Source organism: Condylostylus longicornis, unplaced genomic scaffold (assembly GCF_029603195.1).
Source record: "Condylostylus longicornis isolate FDR11 unplaced genomic scaffold, ASM2960319v2 ptg000016l, whole genome shotgun sequence".
NCBI classification, from domain to species: Eukaryota; Metazoa; Arthropoda; class Insecta; order Diptera; family Dolichopodidae; genus Condylostylus; species Condylostylus longicornis.
In genome coordinates this window covers 3,812,948-3,830,759 of record NW_026577985.1, presented here as the reverse complement: position 1 = coordinate 3,830,759, position 17,812 = coordinate 3,812,948, and the positions used below count along the sequence as shown (strand labels likewise).

Here is a 17,812-nt window from a genome sequence, read left to right as displayed (position 1 = left end):
TAATTACGTGCAGTATAGAAAGTGGAAAAATTTTATTTAACAAATACTTAATTTAACTTTTTAAGAATAAAACAAAGTTTTCGCCAAAAAAATTTTCATCCAAAATTAATTTTCTTTAGTCTGTTTTGTTAGAAATGTGCGAAAAAAAAAATAATTTTTTTTTTCATTATCAATAATTGTAATTGTTTTTCTTTTAAGTTCCTTTCAAAAAAACTTAATTGATCTTTTAGGAAATTATTTTTATTCTGCAAATAAAATTTAAATTCAAATCTTTTTTTTTGGCACAATTTGTTTAAATTGCAAATTGTATATTTTCTCTAAACAATAAGAAAGAAGAAAATATAAGTTAAGAAAACTTATTCTTTATGTTTCAAATGAAGTTTCGCTAAGAATATTGTGCACATAAAATAAATATTAAAAAACTTTTTAATAAAATTAAGGACAAACTCATTGAAAAGAGTTGTGTACGAGTGTGTAATTACGAGAGGATTAAATGATGTTTTACGCAAATACGCCTTGTAAACCTGAACAAAATTTTGATACAATATTTCCGATGATTGGTAAAATATTAGTTTTTCGAAAGTAATTTTAGGCTGTTTTTAAATTGAAAATAAGTCTCCATTTTCTATAGTCCACAAAATAATTAGAGAAATGGTTTTCTATAAGTAGTAATGAAAGATTTGATTACACCTACCATTTGGAATTTATGAAGTGGTATGTTACAGAAAACTAAGCAGCTTAGCTTTTTCTAAACATTTTTAATCTGATAATGTCTGAATGTTTCCTAACATATTAAAAAAGACTTAAAAGTCTTGTCCAATAAGCTCGCTGCCACTTACGAAATGGTATTAACATGTATATATATTTTTGTATGTATATATATGTATATTCGTGTACTTATTTTTTAAAAAGCTATTGTCTGCTTATTTCTGGCATCTACCTTGTCGTGGTGTAGAAGCCGCGTAGGGTCAAGGATTCTCTGAACTTGTCTTTAAGTGGGTGGGATTGAGGTGTTCTCGACTCGTGCCTTTAACCAGCTTGACTGTGAGCCCCTCTCCCGATTACTTAGACTCATTTAAGTATGTCGGATCTTAGATGGATATCATTTTTTCTCAACAATGGCTCAGCTTCTTCATAGTCTAATTTTACAATTAAAACAAATGAGTCCGGTATTCATTGTTTTAATTGTAAAATTCCTTGAAATTCTTGGAACTTGGAAACCCTTGAGATTTCGCACCTACTCCGGAACAAAAGTTTTACCCATTTTCGACCCTCTAACCACTGGTACGTGTTGTTGTATACCTTTCTGAATCACCCTGTATATACAGATAGACATACATATGTATATATATATATATATATGTAGATATACATACATTGAAATGTATGGAATTATTACGAACCAAATGTGATCAAAGATTTTTAATGACTATACATAATATTATTCAATCATTTCAGTCTGCTCTGACCAAACATGATTATTTATGATTGTATGATTATGATATTTTGCTTCATATAAATTCAAATAAGTTTATGATTAATCATGTTCGAACATGATTACTTGGAGCTCTGCATAGGATACGGCTCGAGAGGCTAAGAGGAAGCCCAGCAAGCCGCAGAGTACGGGTGCTCTAACAACGACCCCTAAGCCGTTTAACGAGACCCTGAAGAACCAGTTAATCATGGCTGTGGTAGATCAGGCTCAAGATGATGCCAGGATCTCGGCTGAAAATTGGAGGAAAGTCGAGAGCCAACTCATGGTAAAATTTTGTCTATACATGCTGGAAAAGCCTGGTCCGTGCTCCTTATGTAGAGACCACGGTTGGCAACAGGGATACGTCAATTTAGTCACATGTGCCGAAGAAGGATCATTCGACATTTATACGAAGGTGATCAAGAAGATGGATGGCACCTGTTCGGGAGAAAGGCTTGCAGTTTTAGGAAGGGATCAAATCCAAAGCCGGGAGACATCGAATTACGGAAGGCATTGAAACAAATACCATGCCAACATCAAACTGGACAATTGCCAAGTTAGAGGAAAAGAATGATGACCACATGTCAAAAACTACAGGTTCGGTTCGATAACTCTCAAAGTCTACAGAACCAACAAGAAGACTTGTAAGCCGGAAAGGGTTTCTGAAGGAAGTTAGGCCGCACATGCCGACAGAACCAGGACGGCAGGACCGGAGGACTCTTGTTCTTTTTCCGTGTTTATTTGGAACAAAATTCCTGGATAAAATGCAAAAAACAGGCAACAACACCATGCACCTTGTGGAGAAGGTTGGTGCAAGCGGTCATGTTGCGAATTTTCCAATTCTCCATAGAGAGTCGGCTACATTTCTTCTCCGTCTGCAAGGGGACGTATAGGATTGGTTACACATTCGGGAGCCTTAGATTGCAGGCTCTGAAAGCCGAGGAGAGCGCAAAAGTTCTTCTGAAAGGCATTCTATGGGGAGATTGGCAAGCGACACAATCGTGCCAAGTTACCTATTTACTCAACCGGCTTTGCCAGAGAGTCACTGACCACTCATTTCCCAGCTGCCCAAGAATTTTACTCGAGAGCCTTGGTCTAGGTAAAAAATTCATCACGGCCATTCGCAGCTTTTAGCTCTTCAAGTCTAAGACCGCTGTGTAGACGTAACTTATATTCCGAAAATTTAGCAGTTCTCATAGCTGCCCAAAAGACCTTAGATCTATTAGTCTAACATCATTTTGACTAAAAATCCTGAGGAAGCTCTTGGACACATTCATACGAAACAATTTAGATTCAAGCATATGGTTCCCAGAACAACACACGTACTGCAAGGACAAGTGCACGGCCTTGCATTCTCTCCTTAAAGAATTGTGCTCTCTCTCCGTCTTTAGAATCTTGTAGTGAACTAACTTTTGCTACGCCTAGAAGAGAAGGGCTACAAATTGATCGCTTGCACCTACAATTTGGCGGAAAGGGGAATATACTGCGAAGAAGTTTATGTGGAGATCTCTTTTCGCCTTCCGGATCACTGCAGCGTTTTTCAGGCAAAGCTTGTTGCAATTAACAACGTGTTAGAATGGCTGCCGGGCAATGCGATATCATGTGTGTTTTGTATCAGCATTTTTAATGTGATATCATGTTCATGTATCAGCGATGAGAGGGTAGAGTCGAAGACGTCCACTTATAAAACGGTTCGAATTTCTGAACGAGATTTAAAAATAGCTCGAAATTAAATTGACTTGGATTCCGGAAAGGACTCTTGGGGTCCTATCTGAGAAGGAGAACTCGGGGATGCCTCTGAGCACGGGTACACTGCACGTGTACATGCTCAATGAGGCTATTGAGCAGCAACGGTGCAACAGCTCATGCAAACAGTGTAGCAACAGTGCAACAAGTCAACAGCTAATGGAAAAATGGAACGACATGCCGGACTACTAAACAATTTTGGCTTAAGTTAGATCTGCGTCGTACGGCGGATGTTGGGTCTCTCCCCCGGCGTGATAACGGAATTGTCATAGGGGTTATAAATAGACACTGTATAATTGGCGGACTACCCAGGAGAATGGTCGCATTTTTTTTTACGAGTTACGGACCTGCGAATGCAAATGCCACGGATGTAAACCGGCCCAGGTGTATCAACCAGATGTGTCAACCTAAACCTATTGTTTCATTAAATTATTTTATAGCAAAACTGTATGATGAACAAAAATATTGCGTACTTTTGGGGGAAGAAACAACAAAAAATAGAAAAAAAATCAACAAAATGGTCGAAATCGACTTTAAATCCGAATTGATGGCATAATATTTACCGATGGCATAATATTTAAACCTTGCAGTTTAACCAAATACTGTTTGAAAATATCGGAGGCCAATTTTACTAAAAATTTAATATACTACGAGTATTTTGTACGTAATTAATACTTTATTAAGAACATAACATATTTCTTGCGTTACATACGCGCTTTGTCAAAGCTGATTTTGTTCTAATTGGGACAACAAAAACGAGTATAGTGTTGAGTTAAGTGAGGTGTAATATTTTCAATTTAAATTGAATTGAATTTCAATTTTTTTTGCCTTAATTAGAGGAAATCAGTTTTGATAAAGTATTACATACGCACAAAATATATTAGAAAAAATAAAAGTATGATATTCCGAAGAAAAGGGAATTTTTTTTCAAGAAGGCAGGCATCAGTTTTATATGAAAGTAAAATTTTTATTTTTGATGACTTCATTGAACTTTACTAGGCTATAATTTTGACTAAGCTATACTGGTACTTGCAAACATGCGCTAGAGTAAATATACGCTTGTACTTGTAAATAGGCGTATCTTTTCCTTCAGCTTAATAAAGCAGCTATTCAAAATTTTAGAAGATCTGAAAAGCCTGATTGAATATGGAATACACAAAATTATTCAAAAAAGTAAAAAAGTGTACAAAAATTACACAAAATGTTATACTCAAATATAAAAAACTGAAAAGAAATTACAGAATTAATAACACATATTTTGTATAATAGTTGTAAAAATTGAATATAAAATTCTACAAAATAAGGAATAAAACCTTTTACGCTTTATTTTGAATAAATTAACATAATTTTTGTACAGCTAAACCAGTTAGACTTATGCGCGAAAAACGTCAGCAATTGAAAGAGACTCGTGTAGCGAACGCGTTTAAAGCAAAAATATAGCCAGCTATGTTTTGAAAAAATATGAAGAAAATTTTTTTCGGCTTTCTTTCAACATACATAATTTGTGTATAACGATTGAATATTACATATAATATTAATAAAATAATTAATACCCCTATGATCAAACAAATATAAATCCAATCTGTGCTTCAATGACGGACCTATAGATTTAATTGTAAACTATTTATTTCTCGATTTATTATAAAATACTTTTTACTTTAGAATAAAAAATAAAAAAATTTTGATTAAATATGAAATTTTTTTCATATATTGTTACTTACCTTATAAATACCGAACATCAACATAATGCTAAGAATAATCATTGACATTTGTGTGCCAATAATTGCAATATAAGCGATTTGAACACCTGAAAATAAATAGGAAATAAATTTGAAAAATAAAAATATGCATTATTTTTTTTTAAACAATGAAACATGAATAAAATTTTCCATTTTAAATTGAAAAAAAATAGCTTTGTATTTGTATATTTTGTGAAGTACATAAGTGTATAAATATATATATATATATGTATACCTTTATTAGTTATATGTATTTTCTATGTGTGTAATGGAAATAAAATCAATATTGAATATTTACATGGACTACTTCATATGTTTACAGAGTAAAAGGCAGAAGTTGAAAGGAAAAATTCTACGTAAATTTAAATTTATTTTAATTTTCAAATTAAATAAAGATGAATAAATATTTTTTCAATAAGTGTTGTAAATCTTCTTTTTGGAGTTTTATAACTTTCTCAATTATATATTCAGGTGAAAGTATCAAAAGTTTTATTTAAAAAATGTCGAATATAATTTGTAATTTAGTTCTATATTTGCAAAATTAAGTGTGTTTTTCTCATTAAGAGTTTGTTGTTATGTTCATACAACTTCAAATGCTATTTGGCTATAACTCAGTAACTGTAAAAGCAATGATATTGAAATTTCACACAAGTAAATACATTAGTAGAGCCAATGTGTTTGATTAAAGTCGTTGAAATTGCTTGGCTCTTTCTAGTAGTAGCCATACAACTTCTATAATAATTTAACCATATTTTAGAAAATATTAAAAACACAGTACTGAAATTTTGCATAAATTAATATGGTAATACGACAAGTTAAAGTCATAGTATATCCCATAATCAGCTATGTATATTTATTCGCTCATAGGATAACAAATTACGTACGGATATCACAGATTTCTCACGGTCAACTCTATTTTTCCTCGAAATTACCTCACCCTTAAACAGGAAATGACACGGAAATTTTTAATTAAAAATTAGGCATAACAAAAAATTAAAAATTTGGAAAAATTCTTCGAAGAAATTTAAGCAGATTAAAACTGTCCAAAATTTTATTTTAACAATCTTAACAATTTTCAGTTCTCAACCATTTTTTGGCACATTGCATCAGTATGTATAATAAACTAATTCTATTTTTATGTTTGAGTAATTTGTGAGAATGGTTTCCTTGTACAATTGAGTTAATTGCAAGAAAAGAAGGTCTAATAAATTTGCAGCCTAATCGTGTATCCCCCTTTTTTACTTATAAAAGTATTTACTCACTTTCAAATCAGAATTCTCAGTTTTTCTAATCGATATTTAATTTTTTCAATAAGATTGCATATTTTTTCAATTGGACTTTTGTTTTTTTCCCAAATTATCGACTGAACGTCTCACTTTTAAAAACAAAATTTAATTTTTGAATAAATTTTGTACACATTTTAGAAAAAAAGAACAAAATAAGGAATAACAAATAATTCTTCTCACTCCAAAAATACATTATACAAATATACTCGTATAATAGTTTCTCACTTTTTCTTACTTGCTGAGTAAAATAGCGAGATAGACGATTAGGCTCTCATATAAATATTATCAGCTAAAATATTGTGAATCAATGCAATCGTAATTGGTCAAATTAACCATTAAATAATAAATTAATAAATTCGATGAAATTCTAAAAATATCTTATGTCGAATTTAGAGAACCGGATGTCTAAAAGCAAATCATTTAAGTAGACTTAAGATTATTTTCCTTTTGAATTAGTGGTGTATTTTAAAAGTTTGTACAAGTGCATTTTATCTTGTGTTGGCCCAAGTAAGTAACATTTCACGGCTTTGCGAAAGTCATAAAGGCATCTTATGTCGACTTAAGATTATTAAGAAGCTTGAAATTTTAGAGGCTTTTAGACATTAACCAATAGTTCATTTGGTTAGAAGAAAATTTTTTCCGTCTCCCCCCCTCTCAAGTTATCGCCTCTTGAAATTTGTAAAATTTGAATTTTTCACACCTTATATTTCCGAAACCGCAAGCTTTTTCAAATTTCTATAAACGTTAAAAACTAACGGTAAATTCCATGACATTAAAAAATATAATTATTTTTCTTAACTCATACAAATAACCCTTAAAATCGAGCATTATGTAAACCCCTCTTTATATTAATTTTTGCTTTATTTCAGAGACTGCATGAATGCATCATCCTAAATATATGCAATCCTAGAAATAGTTTTGTATATGAATGAAAATAATTTTAATAGTGTGATAGGTATCCATACTCGTAGACTGTATTTAAAAGCAGAATTTTCACTTGTTGAAGGGAAAAGTGCTACAATACAAACCATTGGTTTGACCCAACTTTATTTATAACGCGTATGATCTTTTGAGTAAAAAGCAATACTATTTATCGTGAAATATGAAAAAAAAAACCTATTTAAAAGTTTTCTTGCATGTATATGTACGCATACAGAAAATCAGGAAATTTCCAAATGACTCAATAGAAAGATAATGCAATTTAATATTAATAAAAAATACTTGATGAGCCTTTATTTTTTAAGTGAACTTTCTTTTCTTTGAAAAAAAATTGCGTACTTCAATATAGTGAAAAAACGTGTATTAATGCCATTTTAAATTACTTAAACACTTATTTAGCGATTTTTCGTGTTACCAATAAACAGATCTATGAATCTCAAATATCACGTCCAATTATGTAAAATTATTTAGCTTGAATGTTCTTTTATGCTTTGTTTTATTTATTATTTGAAAAATAATCAATTTGAATATTTTTTGATATTTTTCTTAACTTTTATAATTTCGCACGTCTGGCAAGAAAAATTGAATATCTTAAAGTTTCTTTGTATTTTGCGGGATGGAAGAGATTTTAAATTTATTGAGTTTTTTTAAGCATGTATTAAAGAAATGCAGCGATGCATTTTGCTTTCAAAAAGTCCTTTCTTTTCAAATGATGCAATTAATTGTCTTCGTGTCGTATAAACATTTTTTTATTGTTTTGGAAATTTCTTTTTCAATTCTGCTGCTTCCAAATTTAATTTCAAAATACAAGAAAGTTTTTCTCGTTTTCTTTAAATAAATTGATTTCATTACTTTTGCGAAATATTTTTAGGGAAGCACTGACACAGCAGCTAAAATACTTAATCCAATTCTATATCTTTTATAGAATGGTCAAAGTTGTAAATTGATAATAATTTTTCTCTTTTTTAAATTTAAATATGATTAGCAATTTTCCCATTTGCTTACAGGGACAAAGTTGTCTCTCTTAGGAAATATGCTACATTGTATCGCCAATATTTTAAAATCGAGTTAAAAACTTCTTCATCGTTTCTACGTTATTATGTAAAAAACCTAGGAGGTTCATACAGATGTATGTTTTTATGTATATAAATATATTTTCTTATTCTTTCTTTTTTCTTCTTCATTTCCTTGAAAATTTTCCAATTCTTTTGGGATTTAAATTCGAAATTTAATTTGATATATCTCATGAGATTGATATTCAATATTCGTGAAAAGATAATGACGTATGTGTATCATGAATATTTGGATGTGTGTACATGTTTGGTACATAGTAGTCTTCGATCTTACATGTATTATATGTGAGTATATATTTAATAATAACTGATATGGGAGTGTATTACCTAATAACTGGTATATAAATAAAAAACCAAAAAATAAATAAAAATTTTGTTATATTATGCAAGGTGCTCCCGAATGGTGCACTTCATATACAAGACATAATAATGGATAACTGAACCAGACGCAAGAATTTAACAATTCTTTTTAGAGAAAGAAGCATTCATTTTGGATGTCAGATCCAAACTATTTTTCATCTACGTCTCTTGATGTCATTCAGTTAAGTCGCTTTTTTTATTCGAGAAGTTACGAAGTTTTCCTTTTTTTTAAGTATTTTCTATTCTAGGACAAACAAGAATTCAATATTTAAATTGCATGATTTGCATTGTTTTTTCTACCTGAAAGTGTGAAGAGGATGTGAAATAAATTTCAAAATTTTAGAGTTATACCCTCCCAAAAACCCTAAAAATACCATGTTTCAACTAGATATTGTAGTAGAACGATATGAATTTTTAAAATTTTGCAAACACAGAAAAGCCATGGTTTGCTTCTTCTATCGCGACAAAAAAGTTTGCTTCTTCTATCGCGGCATACTACATTTGAACTTTAAAAAACAAAATAGCCGTTAAAATTTACCGTTACCTAAAATCCGTTTGTTCCAAATTTTTGATGTCGTTTCTCCTAAATCCCAGGTTATAAAAATCTGAAATTTTAATAACTTTTAAACACTAATAATTGAAACTATGCCATTAAAAACTATAATTATTTTTCTCAACTCTCACAATTAATCCTTAAAATCGAACATTATGTTATTATGCTCGATTTAAATTAGTTTTTGCTTTATTTCAAAGACTGCATAAATCGTTCATCCTAAATATATGCAATCCTAGAAAATAATTTTAATAATGTGGTAGGTACACAGACTGTTTTTAAAAGCAGTATTTCCCCTCGTTGAAGGGAAAGTGCTACAATACAAACCATTAGTTTGACCCAACTTTATATACTAATAAGAAGACTTCTCTATCCATTATTCCATTATTTAAATTTTTGATTTTTAAAGTGTCCTTTAGCTACTTTATTAACACATTTTGTTGGAGTACCCTGCATCTGTTTCTTAAAATAGGGGCCAATAATTTACAGGGGAGTTCTACACGGTAAAAATTTACATATCAGATCGTACATATTATTATTATGCTTTGTTGATACAACTATGTGTACACATAACATGTATATTTGTAAACACATGTATAATTATACGTACAATAGGCAATACATATGTTATGCTTATGTGAACAAAGTTAAATGGAAATTTTAAGTTTATTTCTTTTTATGTTTATTTGGTTTAAGTAGGTTTAAGTGTGTATATTGTTACATTAAAAAATATATGCATAACATATATATGTGCACATATAAGTCGGAAAAAATGGAAAAAAGTTTATTTTATTTTCTTTTAAAGAAAATAAAATTGAAAATGAGAAAATTTGAATAGATATTCTAAGTTTTTTTTGTGAAATAGCTTTTCTTTTTAAAGTGAAAAATTTCAAAGACTTATGAATGTTATTAGTTTTCTTCATTCCAAAAATTTGTTTAAAAGTCACATAAATCTATTGAAAATCTTCGGAAATAGGGAAGTGAATGAAAAAGGATTGGTGAAATAAGATTTTAAATTCTTAGTCTTTTATTTTTATTTTTAAATCTCAGCGAAGTAATAAGAATATTAAGTACATAATATTTGAATTCATTTTAGAATGCGTATAAATTACATGCCAAATATGTAATTTAGATTTTTTTCAATAAGTTTACTCATACCAGCAAGACTTGTTAAATGTCCATGGGCATAAACTAAATCTAGAATTTAAGTATTTTAAAACTAAAAAGTTTTATTAATCAATACAGTTGTGTCCAAGTAGAAGCAAATTAGGAGAAAGATTTTTATGCTGAGAACCAAACATATATTCTGCATTGCTGAATTTAGGTTAGGTGAAGATGTTATACGATTTCAATGCTATACAAATTCAAGATGCTATACGCATGAATGTCATACTTTAAAATAAAGTAATCTAAATTTTTTAAGTATGAATAACTCAATTGCTTTGTATCGCCTTACATGCAGAATGGTTATTGAAAAGTTTACTAAACTTATGAATTTTTTATTTTTATTGCGGGGTGGTTTGTTACTAATTTAGAATCACTATATGGAAAAGATATTTCAGGTTCTTAAGAATATTGTAATTTTCTTCAGAGCAAAATATTAATGGAAAAAGTGTGTATTTCATTAACATAAGGCTTTCTTTAATAGGACGTAAAGCAAGTTCAGTTTTTTCAATTTTCGTTTTGTCAGAATTTAAACGTTCTAAATATTACTAAACAAATATTCAAGTATTGCTAAACAAGTAAACAACAATCTGAATACTTCAGCTGCTAAAAATATTTACTGAAAATGCAATATAATAATAAAACACTAAAATATTGTCAACAACATATTGCATTCAAACATTAAACATTAAAATTGTCAGCAAAAATTTTTTGTCTTTAAAATAAGACATTGGAAATTTCAGGAATCGGAATGATCTGTTTTAGGTCTATTAATAATAAATTTTGATTAAGCCAATGGCTTGTAAAGTGGTTCATTTTCCCTCAAGGTTTATAAGCATTTGCTTTTGTTTTTGCTCCATTTCTAAACAATGCTCTATTTTCGAAAAGAAACAAATCTTTATACCACTAAAAATGGTGACATCGTTTTTCGGACTCTGAGGGGCTGCTACTTTTAGAGAAGGCATGATAATAAATCTTTTTCTTTTAGTAAGAGCGGCAGGTTTCTCCCAATGATCAATTTCTGTGCCAAATATTGTAGTGAAAAAAAGTACAAGTTTTGTAAACAAACGAATGGGCCGGAAGACACATTTTGTTTTTTTAGTTTGCGGGAATATTTCGCTAGAAGAATAAATATCTTAAAGTGGAATATTCCGTAAGTTTAATTCTTTTAAATTTTTTGATTCTTTTAAATATGTGAATTGACATTACATCAGTACGTATATTCTGAGTTATATTGCATACAAATTAATTTTTCTGAAATAATTCGTGTATAATTTTGACAATTTGCATAAATATTTTAAATTGTTTCAGATTTCCAACTTCAATATTAATTTGTGATGAAAATTTTAAAGTTTTTTTTTCTGAAAAATATAAGATTAGTGAAAAATTTAGTTTACAAATAATTATAATAATTCAATAAACGGAATTGTTACATTTGTGCTTCATGTAAAGTTTCACAATTATATTTTGATCTAAACTTGAAGTATTGCAGATGTTGCTGATAATAAAATTTTATTGATGATCCATTGTTAAATGATATAGAATCAAAGTTATTTTTCAAAATTTTGTAGAAAAAATGTTCATCAAGTAATTAACTTAATATTAATTTTTTAAAAAAAGTTACGCCTTTTACTTATCCGAAGTATATGGCCTTTTCATAAACACAGTATATCGCGATATATAGCGCGTACTGCGCTATATTTGTGTTCATAAATAAATGTTGCTAATCAAGTTTGTTCATAGCCACTGCTAATCTATCACAAACATATTTAAATTATCATGTCTAGCGCAGTTAAATCAGTTAGTTTTTATTTTTTCTGAAATAGAAATTTCCACTATTTGGCCAAAATAAATAATTTTTACCGACCGTATTGAGTAAACAATAGGTAGGTTATGTGATGGCAACAAATTTTGCATATCAAGTTTTCGGTGGGAACGTACTTCTCCATAGTAGGGAAGTGTAAATAAACTATTTTTAGCAACCTGTCGGTCTGTCGGTCTGTCGGTCTGTCGGTCTGTGTGTGCACGCGTGTATCTCAAGTTCGGCTGAACCGATTTTGATGAAATTTTATATGTAAGTTTGTTTCCACCATGGCACGGATCGATCAACTTTTGGTATATATCAGGCCTCGGGAACTGCACTTTTTAGCGGGCCTGTTTTATATTTTTGAACATTTTGAAGAAAGTATTCAACCGATTTACTTGAAATTTTATATATAAGCTCAGCTCGACCGTCCGCAAAAATTCGTATGTTTTGGAAGAAATCAGGCATCGGCAACTAGACGTTTACTACGGGCCAAATATACATTTTTGTGTATATAAAGAGAAATAATCAACCGATTTCATTGAAATTTAATATATGAACTCCTCGTATTAAAACAATGAACATATAAATTTTTTTGAAAGATCAGGGCTCGAGAACGGATTTGCGGGCCGATTTTACATTTTTCACCATTTTGAAGAAAGTATTCAACCGATTTACTTGAAATTTCATATATAAGCTTTGCTCGAACATACGCAAAAATTCCTAACTTTTGGAAGAAATCAGGCACCAGCAACTGGACGTTTACTACGGGCCAAATATACATTTTTGTGTATATAAAGAGAAATAATCAACCGATTTCATTGAAATTTAATATATGAATTCCCCGTATTAAAACAATGAACATATAACTTTTTTGGAAAGATCAGGCATCGGCAACTAGACGTTTACTACGGGCCAAACATACACTTTTGTGTATATAAAGAGAAATAATCAACCGATTTCATTGAAATTTAATATATGAATTCCTCATATTAAAGCAATGAACATATAACTTTTTTGGAAAGATCAGGGCTCGAGAACTGATTTGCGGGCCGATTTTACATTTTTCACCATATCCACAGAACAAATTGATGGAATTTCTTGAAATTTGATATTTGAGTTCTGGTTGTTACCCAAACTAACTGGCGAGCATTTCAGGGAATTCGGGTAACACAAAGCGAAACTCTACTAAGAGCCAAATTTACATTTTTCTAAGTATGTTAATTATAAGCTTACTAATGTCCTAAAAATTGGAAAGAAGTATTTAACAGACATTTTTATAATATTCTGTAACACTTTCATTTAACTAGACAATACACAATGCGGTCGGTTATGTGCTGACCACATCAGATTTTTTTTTTTAACGACATTTTTTGTTCATAAACACAATTCTGCAAATTCAAAATAGCAAGTTTTTATACAACTGTCAAAAATATATTGCGTATATATTATATTATTTTATCATTATAATTCATACATTTCATCTAAAAGTTCTTAGTTCTAAAAATTTTGAAACTATTATGAAACTTAAAAACAGACTATTTTCTGTAATGCTGTTTAAGAATGGTATCAAAACTTACTTAGAGTCTTAGAAGTTTTAAAATAATATTTTTTTTTTAAATATTTGTGACAGACTATATTTGTGATAATTTGCAAAAAAAAAAAAAGAATTTAATAAATTTTAGTTATTACGTAAGCAATAAAGTAACGGAATCAACTTGTAATTTATACTGATTTACTAAATCGTATACACATTAATATATATGTATGTTTAAATTTGCATATGGAAATCGTCAATCATTTTCAATGATAAACAAAGAAAACAAAAATTTTTTTTTTCTTATTCCAAAAGAATGTTCCACTGAATTTCCTTTATAATAAACGGAAATTTGTAGAATATTTTGCAAGGTAAATCCTACAAAATTTTATTTTATAGCTATTTATGTCTAAGTGTTAGTATATATAATGAGCACATTAATACAGTTTTTATAATATACGATGAGATATGTATGTGAAGTGTGAATTTGTACGAAATATAATATACTAAACATGTCATGGAGTGGAATTTTATTTATGACATTTTTTATTATTTTATATTGCGTATATGCGCATTATGGAGCACGCATAGCATTTGGTCTTCTAAAGAAATTCATAAAAGACTTTATTTGTGTTTGAGGAAAATTTCATTGTCCTATACATGAGAAGAAGTATGATGATTTATATATCATGGCATATAAACTTAGTATTTTTCTCTATAAGATTTCTTAATTTTGCTTTAAATTGTTCTTTGAAATGCTATAATAAGCTGCTTAAAAATATTGCGACTAGCAAATGTTGTGCTTTTATTTGTACATATTCAAAATGATTTGGCAATATTGTACTATACATATAATTATGTTAAAGTAGTATAATTCGGAATAATTTTCAAATTATAAAAGTAGTTACAATTATTTAAAAATAAAAATCATTTGGAAGCATTAAGAATGTGCTATAAAATAATATTTCTGTTTTTTGACTTGGTAAATTTTGTTTTATTTTTCAATCTAAAAATTCTACTGGACTAATGCACTATGCATTAGTTTTGCAACACAACTATAATTATTGTTATGGCGATATACGAGTACTTGACACATAATTTTATAATGGCAATTTATATTTTAAACAAAATATTTTGGATTTCACGAAAACACAAAATAATTAATTTTTTAGTAAGTTAAAATAATTATATTCGTAATTAAGTTATAATAAAGAAAATTTAATAATTCATACAACCACAGAACACATGAGAAATAAACAAATGTTATAAGGTAAAGTAAATTTAATTTATTACTTGTTTTCTTTCCATACAGGAAAAATTAAAATGACCCTTTTTAGAGAAACACTGTACAAATAGGACAAACGGGACACTGTATGTAACTATATAATTGTTATAAATATATGTATTAAGTTACTCTATTAATGTAATAGTTATATGTGTCATTACTTCAGTTTTTTAATTATATAAAACTTTTGCAGGTGCATAAAATTCTTATAATACAGAAAAACTACTTATGTCAAGTATATTTAATGCTCCTATTTTGTCATAAGTGATATATGTGGTAATATAGGTAATACTAATACATTTAAATACTAATATATTTATGCATATGTGCACATTTTTGTCAATTGAAAATCATTATGTAAAATTATATGAATTAAAAAATTTTAATACATTTTAAATTAGTAATATAAATTGACACTTACCATAATAAACGTCCTCTAAGTCATCAGAACGTTTTACATTTACACTAATTCGCCACGCATACAATAAAACTATCAATATTGAAATGTTCTAAAAATAAAAAAAAAGAAACAATGATTTACTGATCATTTCATGATAATTTTGAATGAAAAATTATAAAACTGTTTAACAGTGGTGTAATACATCAACCCTAAATTAATCTTATTAATCAGTTCTTTTAATTGAATAAAATCACTAAATTTAGAAACTGTCTTCTGTAGATTATTAGCAAAATTTTTTTTTTAATTATTTAATAAAAATTAATTCGCATAATGGTCAACAAAATTCAATATCTCTTAAAATCTGCTGTAAATGGTTTTCCGTGTGCATTTTAATACAATACTCGTATTCCATATGTTCTCAACATTTTATCCTTCTCTTTATAACTGACTTTGTTCAAAAGAAAATTCTTTTAGCTTGCCTTTTATCAATTTCATTTATTTATTAAATTCATTATAAAACATTTTATTAAAATAATAAACTATAAATTGAAGATTTCAAATGTAATTGTAACAAATTTAAAAGCAAAATTCGATCATAACGTGACTCTAATTAAATTACAAAATAATCTTAAAGATAATCTTATTATTATTAGATAATATTTTTTTATTTTTGTTTTACTTTCAAAAGTGAAAATATTTTTTTTATTCAATTCGAATGAAAAACCTCAACTTTAGTACTTTTTAATGCTCAATTAAGGATCAGAAAAGTAAAAATTTGAAATATGAGCAGAAAACTCTTCTTATTCCTATTACTTTCAGTTTTCAAAGAAGAAGCAAAATCTTTTATTTTTATTTTGCTGCGTTTTATTTGGAAACGAACAAAAAAATCTTTTTCATTTTATTACTTTGTTGTTTCTTTTTAAAATTTTTTTTTTTAAATTCTTCTTAATATACGAATATCTGCTGTTTTGTTTTTTAATTTAATTTTCCCATAGATAGCAAACTCTTTTCTCAGTATTGTTTTATTAGAGTATTAGAATTTGTTTTTAAAAAAAAGTAATTTTTTCCATTTTTATTTTGAATAAAGGAAGAGTGAACTTTTTTCATCTCGTCGGCGTACCAAAATGAAAACAAAATAAATTTCTTGAATAATTTTTAAATATGGATAAACAATGGCTCTTAAACGAGCATAAAAAAATGATTCGATTTGGAATCAAACACAGGCGAATGGTAAAGTAGCACATTCTTAATAAAAAGGTGAGAACATTGCTGTTCACCAATTGATAGAAAAAAGAGTTCAAAATAAAGGATGAGACTGAATGGAAACAAAAAAGCACTTTTTTATATCCGTACAAACGTATGTTTGAAAGACATTACACACATTTACCGCGTTTATAACGCTAATATGTGCCTGACATACAGGCATAAGTATATGTTTTTAATCAGCATCGAACTCTGAGTTGATTTAGCCATGTCTGTCTGTACGCCCCAGCAATAACTAATTGAGTAAACACCAAATTTTCACAAATGATTTATTATAAAAAATGCCAGAATTCCATTTCAATTTGCTACTTGTAATTAAAGTTATTACTATTTGCTACTTGTAATTAAAGTTATTGACTATATTTGAGCTACTCTAATGACATTTTGAGCAAGCAAAAATAAAGGGCGCGGTCGTCTATCTTGCTATTTTACTCGACTAGGAAGAATTATTTGCTATTTCAAATAATTCTCGTTTTTTTCTAAAATGTATACAAAATTTATTCACTTTGTTTTTGAAAGTGAGACGTTCAGCCCATAATTTGGAAAAAAATGCAAAAATACAACTGAAAAAATGTGTAATCTTATAGGAAAAATGAAATATCCATTAGAAAAACGGAGAATTCTGATTTGAAAGTAAAAAAAAAGTGAGTAAAAAACGCGAGATACACGATTAGGCTGATTATTACGGCTTTTATGTTTGCTTAAAGTAGCTAACGTATGTGACAGCAAAAAATTAAAAGAAATATGTAAGTTATTAACAATTTTTTTACTGGAGAAAAATATATCATGTGAAAAATTCACTGGAGAATTTTATTTGGGCCAATCAATTGAAATTTTGCAAAAATGAATTGGGTAATGTGGCCGAATTTCGCATAAATGAGTTTGGTATTATTTTATTATGTATAAAAAACATAAGGGGAATTATATTTGATTACTATTTTCTTCATCATATTTCTGTATATTTTTGTACAATAATTATTTATTTTTAGTATTGGTTATTAAATATAAAAAATAAAATTAGGAATTCGTTAGACGGAAAATTAAATTAGAATACTAAGATTTGTTACTAAGATTTTAAACTATGTTAGAAATTCATGAAATATACTCGTATTAAATGCAAATCATTGTATGATGAGTGTTTTTATACCCTGTACTTCGTGAAGGGTATATTAACTTTGGTATGGAGTTT

At 28.6% G+C, this 17,812-nt stretch overlaps 1 protein-coding gene across 1 annotated transcript in view; it reads right to left on the bottom strand.

Moving 5' to 3' along the window:
- Window positions 1-17,812, bottom strand: part of LOC129605911 (homeobox protein 2) — a 115,657-nt gene that overhangs the window by 71,098 nt on the left and 26,747 nt on the right. Inside the window, 2 exon segments of the mRNA XM_055515928.1 lie at window positions 4,942-5,027; window positions 15,382-15,469. Of these exon segments, the coding sequence (XP_055371903.1) occupies window positions 4,942-5,027; window positions 15,382-15,469 (174 nt within the window).